This window comes from Vulpes vulpes, chromosome 11 (genome assembly GCF_048418805.1).
Source record: "Vulpes vulpes isolate BD-2025 chromosome 11, VulVul3, whole genome shotgun sequence".
Lineage (NCBI taxonomy): Eukaryota > Metazoa > Chordata > Mammalia > Carnivora > Canidae > Vulpes > Vulpes vulpes.
In genome coordinates this window covers 79,996,371-80,009,883 of record NC_132790.1, presented here as the reverse complement: position 1 = coordinate 80,009,883, position 13,513 = coordinate 79,996,371, and the positions used below count along the sequence as shown (strand labels likewise).

The 13,513-nt window shown below is 35.0% G+C and overlaps 1 protein-coding gene across 8 annotated transcripts in view; it reads right to left on the bottom strand.

Annotated features, from left to right (window-relative positions):
* The window catches only part of DNAJC13 (DnaJ heat shock protein family (Hsp40) member C13), a 117,921-nt gene that overhangs the window by 79,566 nt on the left and 24,842 nt on the right, over positions 1 to 13,513 (bottom strand). For 6 of the 8 annotated variants that reach the window (XR_003237477.2, XR_011995264.1, XM_026015437.2 and 3 more), the window contains exons 3-5: positions 3,793 to 3,868; positions 2,890 to 3,039; positions 2,415 to 2,456 (exon numbers count right to left, since the gene is read on the bottom strand). Coding sequence is in view for 6 of the 8 variants with exons in the window: in XM_026015437.2 (XP_025871222.1) it covers positions 2,415 to 2,456; positions 2,890 to 3,039; positions 3,793 to 3,868 (268 nt within the window). In the remaining 2 variants the exon portion in view is untranslated. Of the gene's footprint in view, positions 1 to 626; positions 710 to 2,414; positions 2,457 to 2,889; positions 3,040 to 3,792; positions 3,869 to 13,513 lie in introns of those variants that run through there. The other 2 variants (XM_072726871.1, XM_026015440.2) reach the window with 2 other exon arrangements.

Sequence of the window (13,513 nt, the reverse complement as noted above, 5' to 3'; positions counted from 1 at the left end):
CTGAAGAGATTATATCTTTTTTATATTAACAAAGATTTGGGTTATAATATTTTGTGAAACAATTCTGAGTTTATGCAAATCTATAAAAAAAAGAAAGTTCTAAGAGAAATAATACTCTGAAAGTTTTATTGGGAATAAAGTTTCAACTTTTTTGATGGATTCTTTTAATTCAACTTACATAAGGAAAAGAGGTAAATCGTATTTTGGGGAAGTTACAATATTCAGTTTAAATAACCTGAGCTGGTTCAGAATGCTAATATAGATTTTCTTTCTACATACATAAAAATGCTGAAGCCTCAGTTTGACCTGAAGCTTTTCTAATCACACCAATGCAAAGTTATATTTGATTGTATTAGCAAGTAAAATTCCACTTAGATAATAACATTCCTTTATAAATTAAAGTACTTAGTATCAGAAATGATTAGAATGGTCAACATTCATTTACTACCCGGTTTTATTCTTAAAAAGAAAAAAAATAGGTTTAGGTGAGGCTGCTAACCAAATGTTATGATACAAGAGAAAATAATTTAAAATAAAGACAAAATGAGGCAAGAGAAAAGTAACCAAGTGTCAGATGTGAAATGAATATCCCCTCACCCACCCAAAAAGTCCACAAAGTTTCCTACCCAACAACATGAAGAGGAACACATGGTCAGTCACGGGACTCTTAAGTAAAAGTAAATCCGTTACTCAGAAGTACAACTATTTTTAATACTGAAATGAGAGAAATTCTCTTGTAGGTATTCAGAAAAGTGAGTAAGGCATTAAATAATAAACACCTCCACAACACCCCAACACTAAACTCCGCAATGAGCCTCAGTCTGGCTCAGAATCATATGACATCAAGTCCCTTTGGCATTACAGATCAACTGCATAATAATGCACATTATAGTTCCACAAAAGGAATTTGCAGAAAGACAAGGGCCTGCATTAACCCAAGAATATATTTAGCACCTTGATTCTGAACTAAAGAATGGAGCAGTGCCACTTCTCTCCAGAAGAAGGGAAACCACAAAAATGGTGGTGCTTTTCCAAACTACACTTGTTGTTGCATGCCCTAACCCACTCTGCAGGATCGTCTCTGTTCCTCACAGCTGATAATCAACTGTCATAACGAGATGTGCTGACAGAAACACATCATTAACCTCAGGATTGTAGTGGCTAAAAGAGACTTAGAGATCTGATATAGAGTCTATCTGGGGACAACTGAAGATCTGAGGGTCAAATTCAATTTATACAAGAGTATTTTCCAGCAGAGCTTTTGGGAGAGGAAGCTTTTTGCCATTCATTCCTGAATAAAACTAAGCAGACTGACTTTCAGGCAATCTTCTAGAGACAGTTTCCATCTCAGTTTTGTAAAGTATTGAGAAGCTTATAAACAAAATCTAGAAGTATGTTTTTGGAAGCAGTTGTTTTCCAAATAAGGAATATGGAAAAGTCAACTGCTAACATAAAACAATTTAAATAAGCACACCAGATTATAATTTATAGAAATTTGACTGTGGCTCATGAGGAACAAGAAAAAAGCAGCTTGTCAACTGCCATTTATCTATTTTAAATGTCTCCTCAGCAACCAGTCAGTTGCTTGATGAGATCATTGAGGGTTCTGAGATGCTAAAACTTCTAACAGAAACATCCACAGAAAGGATGAGGACTTTAAAAAAGACAGGGAAAGGGTACTGCCAGCTTCTTAGAATCTTTAGTTCCTGCCTTTGACCAGAAGTCAGAATTCTGAACAGTACTACCAGTTTAGGCATTATTCTGCCCCCATCCCTGTTATAAAAGCAATACATTCTCATGGGAAAAAATTCAGTATTTCAAGGAAGGAAAAAAGCATAAACTCCCATATCCCCTCCTCTGAAGTCTCTGATTTAGTTTAAATGCTGTTGTAACATTACTACAGAATGCCTGAGAAAGTTATGAAGATTCTAATAAGCAATGGTGACTTCTCCAAAGTTGTTAGTGCACCATGCAAAGCTTTATTAGCAGTGCAAGAACATATATCAATTCTGATACACTCCAAACTTAAAACCTTAATTCTTCTGAAATAGGAAAATCCTATACCAAACAACTACTGTATGTTCCAACAGGTATTATCCACAGTGTGATGCTTACTGTGGCTGTTTAGAGTATTGAATAAAGAGTACCCTGAGTGGTTATAGCACTGTTTTTAATGTTCCATAGTTCGGTCTCAAACTTTTTCCCCAACCACTGGCATTAACAGTCATAAATCTAATTCCTCGTATTGGAATTTCCTGTTAAACTACATCTATCACACAGTGCCAGAAAACAAATGAGGATTCCTTTTTTCCCTTTAGCTTTGCCATAAAAGGAACACACAGAACACAGAATGATTTCTATAATAACAGGCAACATTAGAATAAAAATAGATATTCATAATGTTTAATACTTGCCCTTCCTGTGATTTTTCCCTCTGAAAAATCAGTTCTAAATCTCTGAAAGAGAAAAACATAATCACAGTTTATGACAACAAACTGGTAAGGACAACTCAATAGTTCAGTCCTTTTTATCCAAAACATGTAAAATTCCAACCTGATAACTTTGATATTAAAAAATATTATTGAATTATAGTTTAAGACTGTTCAATAAAAAAATGTGTGAAACTTCGCTGAAAATTAAAATAGATTAAACATACAACTGCTTTGCTCTGTATGTGTGCTTAAAAAGACTAAACACTATTAAACACAAGATTTTCCAGCCTTTCAGTTAGAGAAAGTGAAAGTTTCACAGAATCAAGTTACAGTCAATAAGAAAAAAATGAGCAGTGTGGGAACAAAGGCTCAGAACATTAATATCTGCAATTTGCAACTGTTTCATTAAAAAAAAAGGACAGAAAAATTTAGCTTATTAACATGAAACTGTTCTTACCAATGCTTCTGTAAGAAGTTCTGTCCTGTGCTCTGTAGAAAATTTTAAAGTTTCTGATTTTTTCCCACTGCCTTTACGAAATGTGAGGTTGAATTCTGTTCCTTGTCCTTTTCCAACGGGACTGATGCTGCAAATGTCTCCATAAGGCCACTAACAAAAAGAAAAATTCTTCCAACTGATGGTATATTAAATATTACACTATTTTTACTACTTTAATTTCACAATTAAATGAGAAAAATCTTACAAAATAAGAGAGGCCTAGATGATGTTATATATTACAGTAATTCTGTAACAAATTCTTTTAAAGATTTTCAATTATCAGATCAGAGACAACAATAAAAATCTCATCTGTATTTCAATTTTAATGATTAATAACATTAATCCAAAGCAATTAAAATACAGAAAAGTGAAAAGTGAGGAATAAAATTTTATGATCTGTTAAAACAAAATCTGTAAAACATGCCTAATTTAGAATTAAAAATAAGCTAAATATATTTAAATATGTTTACTTATCCATATTCAAGGTCTTGCTTTATAAACAGTAATCCTACTTCCATTACAAGTATTTTCCAACCACTGCACTGTGACTTATGTATGCCTTTACTGCAGCAATACAGTCTTTAAAATTATGAAGAATTAATGTACCAATTTACATAAGAGATGGCAACAATCGAAAACAACATATCAAAAAGTTATACTCCTTAGAGTCTAGAAAAAAAAAAACATTTGTCACCATCCTCTTTTATTTACTTATTTTTTGTATTATATAAGCTTATCAATCTCTTTTGAAGTTGACTTTTCTAACCTAAAGTATTGATTTCAGGCCAGGGAATCATGGGTCATATCTGGCTTTAAAATTCAAATGGAATTCAAAAAATGTCTGACTGCTTCTAAAATGATTACCTGATTTGTTACTTCTAAGGTATTGGGATTATAGGTAGTAATCGCATGGGTTCCAACTGAAAAGACACGCTTATACCTACAAAGAAAGACAAGGACTTAAATTTAGTCTTAAATAAATGAAACATTTTATAATAAAATATATGATATTAAACCAAAAGGGATATTTCAATAGAAATATATCAGTTGATTAATGATAACTAAATATAGCTTAGTTTTATATTCCAAAGTGTTATTGATATTAAAACCCACCTACCACCACTCATTCTACCGTGAGTGAAGGAACTAGTAAGATCCTTAAGCAGAGAATTAGGACCTTATGCAAGCTTGAGGAGTTGTTAGTATACATGAAGTCAGCAAAATATTACCTAAGGATGCCAAGATTCTCAATGGGAAAATTTTATTAAGAACAACAATAACACTGCACACTACTAATTTTTTCAAAATATCCTTTCAACAAAACCATGATCCAAAGGTAGGAAAACCTATGGCCTGTAACTGGTAAGTCACAGCAATATTCTAGAATTTTAATCATTTGTATTTAAGCAAGTATCTACTACACTTAAGTGTTGCAATTTTATAGGAGTAGGAAACCTACACCATAGACAAGCAAGTTTCACTTCTCACTTCACTTTCTTAACTTAAAGTAACATATCTAAGGAGAAAAATCACTTCAATATCAATAATCCCTTATAAAAGGAATCCATAATGGCAAAAATAGAAACTGAAATAGAAAAACCTACTTAAAAATAGTTTTTTAAAAATAAAATACATAAAACATTGGCTAGTTTAGGAAAACACAAAAACAAAATTAAGAATATAAGAATTTATAATCACAGATACAGAAGAAATAATGATGTAACACTAGGCAGAAAAATTTGCAAATTATGAACAAATCAACCCCTAAACAGAAGAATTCAAGAAAGCTGCAAAGAATTACAACCTACAAAAGCACCATGGCTCAAACAAGATGAACCTTAAAGAAAGAGTTAAGTTCCATGCTCCTTAAGGTATTTCAGGAAATAGACTAAGGACAGTTACTCAATTCTTTTAGTGATACTAAAATCTGGTAAGACAACACAAAAAGACAAAAAAGATATACCAATTTTTAAAATAAATATTAACAATAAGAATCAAATAGCTCAGGAGGCCTGGGTGGCTTAGTCAGTTAAGTGTCTGCCTTTGGTTCATCATGATCTCCAGGTCCTGGGATGGAGACCCACATCCTGGGATCTTATCCCAAGTCCTTCTTCCTGTTCAGCAAGGAGCCTGCTTCTTTCTCTTCTTCTGCACCCCCGCCCCGCCTCTTGTGCTCTTTCTCTCTCTCAAATAAATAAAATGTTTAAAAAATATATTTAATTTTTTTTTAATTTTAAAAAAAGATGCGAAGTCCCTAACAGGGTGCCTTGGGTAGTCCAGTTGGTTAAGCATCTGCCTCTGCCTCAGGCCATGATCCCTGATTCCTAGGACTAAGCCTTACATCAGCCCTCCTTGTTCAGCGGGGAGCCTGCTTCTCCCTCTCTCTCAGCCTGCTGCTCCCCCCACTGCTTATACTCTGTCAAATAAACAAAATCTTTAAAAAAAAAAAAAATCAAGCAGGTTATTAAAATAGTAGTACACCATGACCAAAAAAGATTCATTTTAGGAAAACAGAGTTCAATTATTAGAAAAATCTATTAATATAACCAATCATATTTACTGAAGTATCTATTTGTATTTCAGTCAAGAGATTTTTAAATGACCAAAAATGGATGTTAAATACAATCAAAATGCCTTTTTGATATCTATGAAAATCATGTTTTTCTGCTTTAAACTACTAATACGGTAAAAAGATATACATGCCTTAAGCCAAAAGCCATGATCAGACTTGAGGGTAACACACTAGAAGGATTTCCATTGAGATCAAGAGAGATCTTTCACAATTTAATTTTTATATTTCCATTTTTTTCTAAATAATGTATTATATGATAAAAATGAGGAAGTTATTTCCATTTGGGAAAAAAAAGAAAATGATCAATTATATTAATCTTTGCCATATAGTCATTACAAAAGTATTGCCATATTACAAATGTTACAAATATTTCTTCCCTAATTTCACATGTCTAAAATAGAGTGGGAAATGATCTAAAGAATGAAAGCATCTTCTTCTAACATAAAAACATTCATTTGCTACCTTCTTAAGCTAGGTGAGGGTTGAGAGATTGCTTAAGTACCTGAAAATTAACCTAAACATCTAAAAAGTCTCAGAACTTCAGAGGCTTTTATCAATTAACAGGGACAAAGATCTTGTTGAATCACTATCTGCCTCAGAAGACTTCACAATGAAATCAAATATCTGACAGAAATGTGAATTCACAAATTCTAACGTTCAGAATCATCTGGAAAGTCATGATATAATACTGAAATGAAACTACAGAATTTGTTTATATTTTACGCATTGGGAGCAAAAGTATAAGAATTAAATGCCTGAAATGTTCCTTTCCAATGTCAACTACTGTTGTCATACTCAAAGTCTTTTTTTTTTATTAAGATTTTATTTATTTATGAGAGACACAGAGGGGGAGAGAGAGGTGAGAGAGAGAGATGCAGAGACATAGGCAGAGGGAAAGAGAAGCAGACTCCATGCAGGGAGCCCAATGTGGGACTCAATTCCGGGACTCCAGGATGATACGCTGAGCTAAAGGCAGATGCTCAACCGCTGAGCCACCCAGGCGTCCCTCACACTCAAAGTCTTTTTTTTTTTTCCACACTCAAAGTCTTAATGGATATCAGCTAAGAAGATATTCTTTTCAATTCTAAAGATATTCTTTTAAATTCTTTTAGAATTCTAAGAATTTTAAATTCTTATCAATTTCCTGGGACACCTGGGTGGTTCAGCGGTTTAGAGCCTGTCTTCAGCCCAGGGCATGATCCTGGAGTCCCAGGATGGAGTCCCACATTGGGTCCCCTGCATGGAGCCTCCTTCTCCCTCTGCTTCTGTCTCTGCCTCTCTCTCTCATGAATAAATAAATAAAATCTTAAAAAAAAATAAAAATAAACTAATTTCCTCCACCCAACTAAAGGCCTTCTGAACATCTTTCTCATGTAACTTAGTTGTTTAGATCAGTGCTACACAAAAGAACTTTCTGTCTGATGAGGCAGCCATGAGCCGCATGTAGCTATTGAGCACTTGAAATGTGACTAATGCAAGTGAATTTTAAATTTTCTTTATATTTAATTACTTTAAATTTAAATAGCCACAGCTACTTAGTGACTACCATAACCAGAAAGCATATTCTAGATCCTTCAGCAAAAGGATGCTGGAGTCAAGTGTCCATTAGGCCCAGAATACTGTCATGACTAGTAAACTCAGACCTATCTTTCAGACAAAATACTGAGCTCTACAGCTTCCCTAAGAAGAAAGCTATAAGGAAATTCTTAAGAGAATTCTCTTCTATTCTCCTCTCTCCCCCTTCCAGGAGAGTTCCCTCTACCTCTGTCCTCTAGAATGTGTGCCGTACTTCCCTTTAAGGATAGAACAAATACTTCTAGGTCATTAAAAACATTTTAAGTAGCCTTAAATCTTCAAAGATTACCTGTAAAGTCTCCTTGGATATCAAATTTAGAGATTAAAATCTGAATCACAGATATGGTGTGTTATGTGGTATGTTAGTCACAACACCGGCAAATGATTTTTTTTTTTTTTGGTATCTTTTACTAAGTCATTAGTGTCCTTCATCATAAAGAACAAGGAGGGATTCCCCTAAGTTCAGTAATGTCTTCATTATCTTTGAAACTCTAACTCCTCTACGTAGGACCCATCACTACATACAGCACATGCTCAGTGTCCATCAAATAGCTAAATAGACCAATCTATCCAATAATAAATCAACATGCATTCAAATCTATGACCTGTTCATTTACTCTTGCTTTTAAAACAGAATATGTCAGACAGCAACTAATTCCATACCAATTTTTACTCATAACCACTATAACATCAGGAAATGAAAAGGTGTTATTTTTATGAAATACAGTACTCCCATTTTATTTATCTGCAAAGAGAAAATGCCATCTATAAATTATAATTGCATTTGCTGTTCTTATGGGTTTGAGATGAATGTGTTGGCTAATCCCTAAAAATTATCATACTAAAAGTTCTTTTTTAAAAAAGTGGGGACACCTGGGTGGCTCAGTGGTTGAGCATCTGCCTTTGGCTCAGGTTGTGATCCCAGGCCCTGGGATGGAGTCCTGTATTAGGCTCTCTGTAGAGAGCCTGCTTCTCCCTCTGTGTCTCTGCTTCTATGTCTCTCACAAATAAATAAATCTTAAAAAAAAAGAAAAAAGATTTTATTTATTTGACAGAGTACCAAAGAGTGTAAGCAGGGGGAGTAGGAGAGGGAGAAACAGGCTTCCCCACTGAGCAGGGAACTTGAGGGTGGGGCTCAACCCTAGGACTCTGGGATCATCACATAAGCCAAAAGCAGACACTTAACCAACTAAGCCACCCAGGAGGTCCCTAAAAGTTCTTATAAAATATAACTATATTAAAACCAAATAACAAAAGGAATAAAGACTAAACAAAATGTACGTATGAGAAATTTATAACAGATGATGTCATATACATAATATGAAGAAACATAAAAGCTAACACCTTTTCGCCGAGAAATTAATATTCATTATTGACTTTACTTATTGCACTTGTTTCTGTTTTATTCAGAACTAAAGTTATACACATCATTAAATGTCTATAGGGAATAGGCATTTTCTTCCCTCAAGTTTTTATAACTCATAGATTTATTCTAATAGGACAGCTTAATAAGTGATATAATTTACATTACCCATTAACTCTAATGTTATTTAATCTTTTTTTTTTTTAATTTTTTATTTATTTATGATAGTCACACACACACACAGAGAGAGAGAGAGAGAGAGAGAGAGAGAGACATAGGCAGAGGGAGAAGCAGGCTCCATGCACCGGGAGCCCGACATGGGATTCGATCCCGGGTCTCCAGGATCGCGCCCTGGGCCAAAGGCAGGCGCCAAACCACTGCGCCACCCAGGGATCCCTCTAATGTTATTTAAATCAGGAAACTAAAGCTATTTAAATAAAAAACATATTTGAAGCACTTTATCTGGGGCATTTTGCTCCCATAACAACTAGTAGTACAGATAAGAACAAGTGAAAACGTGCTAATGATACTGCTGATAGAAGACCTGAGCTCAGATCAAATGAGCCACCCAGGTGTCCCTATGTTATGCCATTTTTAAATTTTATAGTCCTTTTTTTTTTTAAATTTTTTTATTTATTTATGATAGTCACAGAGAGAGAGAGAGAGAGGCAGAGACACAGGCAGAGGGAGAAGCAGGCTCCATGCACCAGGAGCCCGACGTGGGATTCGATCCCGGGTCTCCAGGATCGCGCCCTGGGCCAAAGGCAGGCGCCAAACCGCTGCACCACCCAGGGATCCCTAAATTTTATAGTCCTTATAAATACCACTTTCCTTTTTATGACATGACTTTTTTCCTACGGCAATTTTTTTTTTTTTAGGGAAAACCCTAATGTATTAAATCAGATATCGTATTAAGTATAACCATAGATCAACCCAGTATTAAACAAGGATACATCAGAGCTAGGTTCAAGGACATGGCAGTGAATGAAGGAGTCCAGTCCCTCAAAGACCCAGTTTCTTCCCAATATTTTTAAAAATTATTATTTAAGAGAGGAAGAGAGAGAGAGGTAAGGGGAGGGGGTGAGAAGAAGGAAAGAGAGAGAGAATCTTAAGCAGACTCCACGCCCAGCACAGGCTTGATCTCACAACTCTTACATCATATCCTGAGTCTATACCAAGAGTCTGGCCACCCAGCTGCCCCTCCCAACATTTTATTATTAAATTAACTAATTCAAACAACTGAAATGAACTTTAAAGCAGTTAAGAGATAATATACTTGTCATTGTTTGAAAGTTAATTCCAGACTTGAATACTCTTAACTAGAATGTATCAATTAGACACGCACAATAGTGTCAGTGGACACTCCAAAAATATTGACCACCATCACAATATTCTGCACAAGATTTCACTACCATTCAACTCTCTCAAAATAGAGAAAGTTCAGTATTACTTTCTTTTTGTAAAGTACAGACAAAGCTTGTGTTTACTATAGAATAATGTTTTTCAAGTTTCTTGAGGTCATAAAACCTTTGTATATTAAAGTTAAGAACCTCAATTCTTTCAGGAGATAGTCTATGCAATGGGCTTCAAATAACCCAAATAATCAGAGTTGAAAGCTTTTATGCTACCTAGCCTAGTGCCCAGAACATACAGCTTGAACCTTTGGAATACCCTGATCAAAGCTGGCTTGATTTTAATTGTTCATTACTGGTGCAAGAGAACCAACTCACCTTCCTTAAGAGTAATTCTATTTATTTCCAGTACTGCAGATATTGACCATTGTTTCTTAGAATTAAGCCAATATTTACTTTCTTACAAATTTCACCCTCTGGTTCAAGTTCTGTCTTTCAGCTTCACATAGGATATAATAATTTTTCTGCCAACCAGACTTTCACTTTGAAACCTCTTTCCTAAGCTGAACACCCTAGTTCCTTCGATCGTTTTTAAATAAGTTTTGGCTACCAATTTCTAAGAAGCCATTAGTATTCTCATAGAATCTTTCCTTTTACTACTAAAAGCTTCACAATCCAGGTATTTGAATTAGAATTTTAGTCCATGAAATAATGAAATTAAGGCTAACTGAAACACAAGGTTTCTCAGAGGAGATCAATGGTAAGCAATGCTGAAGGAGGAACTACAGCTTATAATTAAACCCACCAGCTCTGGAGTCACTGCCTTTGTTCAAACACTGAACTATTCACTTTCTATGTATCCTCTGATAATTTGCTTAATCTCTTCAAGCTTCAGCTTCTCCAACTGAAAGATGTGGAATGATTACACACACACACACACACACACACACACCTCATAATGTGAAGATTAAAAGAAATAATCCATGTAAAGTATCTGTCACTTGTTTATAATGGTAAATGTTAGCTATTCTTATTGCTATTATTCCGCTGATTAAGTAACAGGGGGGAGGGGTTCAAAACTCCAACAGAGCCATTGAATTAATTACAATTAGTATCATTATGTTTCCAGTAACCATGACTACTAAATTTATACTTAATACAGAGAAGAAAATTAATGGGCAAAGTGATCATTCCTATGCCTATAATACCAGGATACTCTGATTCTGGTCAAATTCCAACTGAAAGATTAGTTTCACCTGAGATGGCTTACTTACATCAGAAGTTGTACTCCTCAGAAAAGAGAAAGGCATATATAGTACATACTCTCTCTGCAAATATCCCAATAACTCAGTAAGAAAATGTTCCGTTTCTTTCAGAAGAAATAAAGCACATCCCATGAAATGTAAGGGCTTAATTTCATGATACAAGGTCTGTATTTTTTTCCAGCTGAGTTAAAGCTATTTTTTTTTAATACTCTCAATTTTTAGAGTAGTTTTAAGTTCACAGCAAGATTAGGAAGGTACAGATTTCCCAAATACTCCTTGACCCTATCCATGCAGTCTCCCTCATTACCAACATCCTCCACTCACCACAGTGGTACATCTATTTGTTATAACTGCTGAACCTACATTGACACATCATTTTCAACCCAAGTCAAGTTTACATTAAGGTTCACTCTTGGGGTTGCCCATTCTATGGGTCTGGACAAATATAAAATGACATGTATCCACCATTACAGTATCACACAGAGTAAGTTTCACTGCCCTAAAAATCCTCTGTGCTCCACCTTTTATCCCTCCCCCTCCCCTCTGAAACCTTGGCAGCCACTCATTTTTTCACTGCTCCAAAGTTCTACGCCTTTTCTACAATGTCATATAGTTGGAATTATATAGTATACAATCTTTTCAGACTGCTTCTGTCACTTATAATATGCACTTAAGTTTCTTTCATAGCTTTCCTACCTTGATGGTTGATTTCATTTTAGCACTGAATAATATTCATTGTCTGCATGTAATACAGTTTATCCATGCATTCATTTACTGGAGGACTTCTTGGTTGTTTCCAAGTTTTGGTAATTATGATTAAAGGTGTTATAAGCATCTGTGTGCAGGTTTTTGGGTGGATGTTTTCAACACAAAAGTTTTTGTGTAAGTTTTCAACTCTTTTGGGTAAATACTATAGAGTGTGATTGCTGGATCATATGGTAAGAGGACGTTGAGTTTTGTAAGAAACCACCAAAAGGTCTTCCAAAGTGGTTATACCATTTTGCATTCCCACCAGCAAATGATTAGAGTTCCCTTTGTTCTACACCCTCATCACCAGCATTTGTGTTGCTGTCAATGTCCTGGATTTTGGTCAATCCATTAAATATGCAGTAGTATCTCTATATTTGCATTTCCCTGATGACTGATGATGTGAAACATTTTTCCATGTGTTTATTTGCCATCTGTATTTCTTTGGTGAGATTCCTGCCAAAGTCTTTGGCTCATTTTTTAGTTGAGTTGTCTGTTTTCTTATTGTTGAGTTTTAAGGGTTCTTTGTATACTTTGAATAGTCCTTTATCAAATGTCTTTTACAAATATTTTCTCCCACCTTGTTTTTACATTCTCTTGACACTGTCTTTCACAGAGCAGAAGTTTTAAAATTTTAATGAAGTCTGCTTTACCAATTCATTTTTTCATGGGCTGCATCTTTGGTGTTGTATCGAAAAAGTAATCATCAAACTCAAGAGCCATCTAGATTTTCTCCCATGTTATCTTTTAAGACTTTTGTGTTTCACATTAGGTCAGTGATCAGTTTTGAGTTAATTTTTGTGAAAAGTTTAAAGTCTGTGCCTAGATTCTTTGTTTTGTTTTGTTTTGTTTGCATGTACATGTCCAGGTAATCAGCATCATTTGTTGAAAAGACTACCTTCGCTCCTGGAGCTAGCTTCTAATACAACACTACGTGTAAAATATAAAATTCCTATCAAGCAAATGCATTACTATTTCCACTTTTGGATGAAAAATGTTCAAATCCCAGATTGCGTGATAATAAGCACAAAGAATTATAAAAGAAAACACAAAAACAGTTCAGGATGGGACTCAACTGAGGTTTAGAGGCTGGCAGGGTCAAGAACTAGATCAATAAAGCAGGGTAAAAAACCCTCAGGATTTCTAGGATTATCAGAGTCGGTGAGATCTATAAATACCAGTTGGCTAAAGAGAAGAGTATCTCTTATGTTGCAGGATTCTATTTCTACACATAAGAAAGGTTATCAGAAATTTGCCAGCTTTACTTTCAGCCAACTTTCCTCTCAATTTCCTGTATCTAGTCATTACAGTGACTGTATATGAATGTCATAAACATCTGCCATTTAATAGACTGATTACCATATATCCATCCCAAGGTATTAGAATCTAGTTCAGATACTAAAATACTACTTTTAAATTCAGAGCATTTGCTACAATTAATGTATGCAAATATCAAAGTGATGCACAAGTAGATTTTACTTGTAATTTCCACCCAGAAAAAACTAAAAACCTGTACTTCAAAAATCACCCTAAAGGGATGCCTGGGTGGCTCAGCGGTTAAGCGTCTGCCTTGGGCTCAGGGCATGATCCTGGAGTCCTGGAATCGAGCCCTACATCAGGCTCCCTTCATGGAGCCTGCTTCTCCCTCTGCCTATGTCTCTGCCTATCTCTCTTTCTCTCTCTGTGTCTCATGAATAAATAAAATCTTAAT